Source organism: Populus trichocarpa, chromosome 14 (genome assembly GCF_000002775.5).
Source record: "Populus trichocarpa isolate Nisqually-1 chromosome 14, P.trichocarpa_v4.1, whole genome shotgun sequence".
NCBI lineage: Eukaryota > Viridiplantae > Streptophyta > Magnoliopsida > Malpighiales > Salicaceae > Populus > Populus trichocarpa.
Genome location: NC_037298.2, coordinates 7535974 through 7540868, shown reverse-complemented (window position 1 = coordinate 7540868; position 4895 = coordinate 7535974). Strand labels below are relative to the sequence as shown.

Below are 4895 nucleotides of genomic sequence, written 5' to 3'. Positions count from 1 at the left end.
CTACAAGAGCTTTCTTCATGTGGATATTGGTCTCTGTCAGTTTTGCTTCCAAGGGCTCTACTTTTACCATGCCACATTTTGTTGCTAGATCTCGCGGCTGCAGCTTCTCCAATGATGATTCTCTTCAATTTTATTCCTTCGCAAGCATTGGCCTTTGTTTTCTGCTTTTCTATAAATAGTTTTTCTTCAGAATGACTATAGGTCTGTTTTGATTTTGCTCTCTACCGTGTTGCCCTGCCAGTGGTGCAACGTTGTCCATAACTTTCCTTTCCTCAAAAGACGCTATAAATCAATTGTCTTTCAAAAGAACAATAAGGTTCAATTAAGGTTATGATTTATTTTCTTTTATTTTAATTTTTGTCGTGTGTGTCAATGGAAAGTTTCATGTTAGGACACTAATACGTACAGAGGATAATCTTCTGCCATGTTTTTTTAATTAACCCTCACTCCCATTTCTTTAAGTTGCTGTTTATATATACTTATCTTAAGATTACAGAACCTAATATTTTAGATAATATAAAGACCTAATTCTAACTACTGAGCTGTTTTTAGGAGACTACTTGATTAAAGTAAGATGAAATTTGGGATGGCTCTCGGCTGGGAGCTGGTCCATACCCATACCTATAAGCTTGAACACGGCGGTCTGTAAAGTGCGCGCCTTCCAGAAGACGAAGTACACAGGAGATTAATTTAGCAGGCTTCTCTTTAATTAAACCTCAAACTTCCATCAATTAATCAGAGGAAAGAGACACCTTGATCAGCTCAAATGAGTGGGAACCATGAATTCCTTACCTTATGAAAGAATGGTATATTTGGAAAAAGCTATACATGCTAATTAAGAACTTAGCCTGCAGAAATTCAAGCATGCAAAATCTCTCCATCATAAGCTGTATTTTAATCTTCATTGAGCTTTGTTTTTGTACATAATCATAAATATATTTTATCCTAATCTTCAAATACATCACATTCACATCATGTACACAAATTCATTCTTACACCCCACTCTAAGCTTTTCAAAGCTCACAACTCCAAGTAACAACACTCTAAAAATTTATCTCCACCGACAATTAATAGATTAATCAAGGTATAGATTACTTTACACAAATAATATATATATATATATATATATATATATATATATATATATATATATATATATATATTTTTTTTTTATTTATTTATATATATCCTATTTTAATTTATCTCCTTTTTCAGCTTATCTGTATATGTCAAAATTTATCTATAAGCCCAACTTGTAGTCACAATAAAGTACTAATTGATCATAACAACACTCCAAACAAGCTGAATCAGCGATACCTTAAAACCAAAGCTAGAAGCTTCTCAAAATGCACATCCAAGGTTGCTGGAAAACATCATTCTTAGTAATTTGTTGGACAACCCATGACTTCAAGCTTCTTTTAACATCTCACTGTTTCCTCAATCCTCTCAAAAGCCGAGCATAACTCATAAGATTTTGGGAAAAAGTGAAATAACAGACTAGGGCATGCACCTTACTGAAGGCCATGGCCACAGACGGTGGTAGCCCTAGTTGGTGGAAAAGGTTGTGCAAGATTGAGGAAGCTGTGGAGATCCAGGTATTCCACTAGGTGCATTATGGTTGTTAGCTCCATCACTGCTCCTTGGTGTACCCATAAATGTTGAGATAGCTGCTGCTAAGGCTGCTGTGAAGTTTGGGTCAGAAGCAATGGCTGCGGTAACTGTCTCAACCATTGAAGCATGCCGCTGCCCTAATTGCACGGATGGAATTGCAGGTAACTTAGGAGAGGCATACATCGGGTGCCCTAGGAGTTGTGGGAAGCCATGTAGAGGAAGGGGGAACGTGGCTGGAGAAGGAGAGGTGCGGTGAAATGGCATTGTAGTGTTTGGGCCTTGTGTCAAGTCCAGGGTTATAGTGGGAAATGGTGCAGAAGCAGATAGGGTAGCCATTGTTGACGCGTAGGGAAAAGAAGGGTAGAAGCTACTACTTGAGGACAGGCCTTCTTTGCTAGTGGTTGAACCTGATAGGAGCATCGCTGCTGCAGCTGAGGTAGTACTTGCCATAGCTGTAGCTGCTGGGGGAAGAGGGTGGTTGTGGTTCCCTTCATATGTCGTAATGAGAATGGTCTTGTCTTCTGCACATCTTTGCACCTGTTAAAATAAAAACATGAAAAATATCAGTAAACGGTTGACCAATATTTAATTTATGGTCTGTTTAATTTAGAAGGAAATGGGAAAATTAAAAAAAAAATCCATTTAGATGGTCCTCCATTAGTTATTAAGCCCACAAGAAATGTAATTAATTTATCTTATACTAAAAGAAAATACAGCTTACCAAGTCTATCAGTATTTATTGACCAATAAGTGAACACGATGAAGTAACCCGCACCGTCATAACATTAATTAATTATTGAAAGTTGAAAGTCGTTGTATTAATTAATTAATTTGTTGTTGACACTTATTTACCTGCTTGCGGACTGGGCATCCAACAGCCATGGTGCAACGATAGTAGGCGCGGGGACAAGGGTTTCCTTTGGCCATCTTTTGACCATACTTCCTCCACTGGCACCCATCGCTTATCTAAATATTTAAACCCAAATAATTCACTGATCCGATTAATTCATTTAAATTGTGATTTTTTTTAAATAAATGTAAATTAATGCTCACCAAAGGAGCATCCGATCTTGCTCGTACGGACACTCTAGCCTTCCTGAAAGGCACCTCTGGTGTTTGCTCATCAGGCTTCTCATGTTCTAGTTTTGGACTTTTAGAGGATCCCCAGCTCTGGGATGTTTGATCAAGGCCATCCTCCATCGAAGCTCGTTTCCCTAGCATTTGAGACTTCGTTCCCACTGTATTTGTTGAAGAGACCAACACTTCTTGCGTCTTGTCGTCGGATACCGAAGGATCATTGACATCTAAAGTGACAGATGGCCGTGGCCGTGGGTCCATTAAATGTTGAGCTGACATTATGGAACCTGGTGTGTCATTTAGCTCCCCTTTCTGCATCAATCATTAAAATGATTCAATGCAATGAAAAAGATATCAAAGAGTTCCGCCAACCATTTACGAAAAAAAAACTGATCCTCATATTTTGCTCATATCCCGTTAATTGAAGATAAATTGGATATCTAAATTAACGAGAGATTCAAGTTTTGGACCATCTGGTTGCATCCAATGAATGCCATGCTTCTTAACTAGCGTGGGGGGAGTTGCCCAAGTGAAAAAAAGAAAAAGAAAAGAAAAGGCAGTAGTATTCTCTTTAAAGGTATCCGCAATGGAACATCTTATATATATAATCAACTGCAATCACCGCGAGGCAGATTACAGGCTGAGGCTGGTGATCCCAGTATCAAAGAGATCTGGGACAAATCTTTAAGGTGTATCACCCCTGCAAACACGTGATCATATGGAAGCAAGTTCGATGATTGGCAAATAGAAATTACCTATTTAAGATGTGTGAAGAAACTTGGAACTGTCTCGTTATCAACCTATCCAGCTAGGTGGTTTTGGAACAGAAATGGGCTAGAACATGTCTATTGAGATATTGAAAAGGTGATACTGGATCAAGTAATCGCACTTGATTTCCAATTTAAGGGAAGCACGTACGTTACTCATTTTTTATAGATAAAACGGGCCCTTAATTAATTGCAAATTGATTAATTATATATCTCACCATTCTAGGAGTTCGTGTACACACACACACACACACACGTAACTGATTTAAGCAAATTAATCAATCACCTGCTCTATCCGATTCCCTTGTGTCTGTTTTTGCGTTGCCATGATTAATTGGGCTTGCAGGTCCCTGTAACTTTTGGTAATCTGATCCAACAAGCTTCTCAGCTTCTTATTCTCATCATGCAGTCTCTCTAACTCTCCTTGTAGTCCACTCAGCTGCAAAGCCAAATCCCCTTACTTAAGAAATCCAAAATCCTTTGAATTAATGGCATCGGAAACACAAAAGACTCTGTAAGTATTAAAGTGAAAACTCACTTCATTATTATCGGGGTTCTTGACATTTGCTATTATTGAAATCCCGGAATTTGAAGTTAACAGATTCAATCCGGTCTGTAACACATTAAATTAAGTCAATAACAAGTAAACACAAGTATGAAATACCTCCTACATACACATATTGGTGGTAAATAGTAAATAAAGCATCATGGTCATGGTCATGGCCTTCAAAACCTAACCTTTGGCAAGTGACATATTAAAAGCGAGTGAAAAAAGTAGGAGGAAAGAATCAAATCAAGAGCTAGATAAACATAATAAAGAAAACCTTACGTTTATGCTAGAATCAACTAGACTTGATGATCCAATAGTACTAATCCTCTTCTCTTGATCAGTACCTGGCAATTCGCTAGTCCTATCAGTAGAGAAGAAGTCAACTTCTTTGGTTATGGACCTGGTATGATCACCCGAACTGTCATTTGTGTGATCGGAAACACCTGGGTTTTGCCGGAGAAAGTCACCGGAGTGGAAGAACACCAATTCACGGCCTTGTTTATCCATGAGTAAAACGACAGAGAGGGAGAAACAAAATAGATATTGTGAGCGTAGTAGTTGAATAGGCTTTTCAACGAGAGGTATTTGTATTGTTTTGATAGAAAATAAATAAATAAATAAATAAATAAAAAAGACTAGGAGACTAGAGATGGGACGGATCCAGAATATAATTACAAGTACCTGAGAGAAGACCCAGCCGTTATTTTCGCGGGATTGGTGACGTCTCTGTTGTGTCAGGGTCACGTGGCACCATATGAGAGGGGGAGCATGCTGCAGCCGTGCAGCTTGTAACATGACACAGTAACTACTTGGCAGTGTGATGGATAAGTAGGGTAACTAGATTTGCGAAATATTATTATTATTTTCAACTGGAGTGCCTGGATTAAGCA

The 4895-nt window shown here is 38.3% G+C and overlaps 1 protein-coding gene across 1 annotated transcript; it reads right to left on the bottom strand.

The window, feature by feature from the left end:
* Positions 1 to 865: 865 nt before the first annotated feature.
* Positions 866 to 4598, bottom strand: LOC7486840 (probable WRKY transcription factor 47). The gene is made up of 6 exons (XM_024584301.2): positions 4285 to 4598; positions 3994 to 4068; positions 3742 to 3894; positions 2665 to 3000; positions 2464 to 2577; positions 866 to 2148 (listed from the first exon to the last, which is right to left on the bottom strand). Exons 1-6 carry the CDS (start codon positions 4510 to 4512, stop codon positions 1546 to 1548), a joined length of 1509 nt encoding a protein of 502 aa, XP_024440069.1. The 5' UTR covers positions 4513 to 4598; the 3' UTR covers positions 866 to 1545.
* Positions 4599 to 4895: the final 297 nt, after the last annotated feature.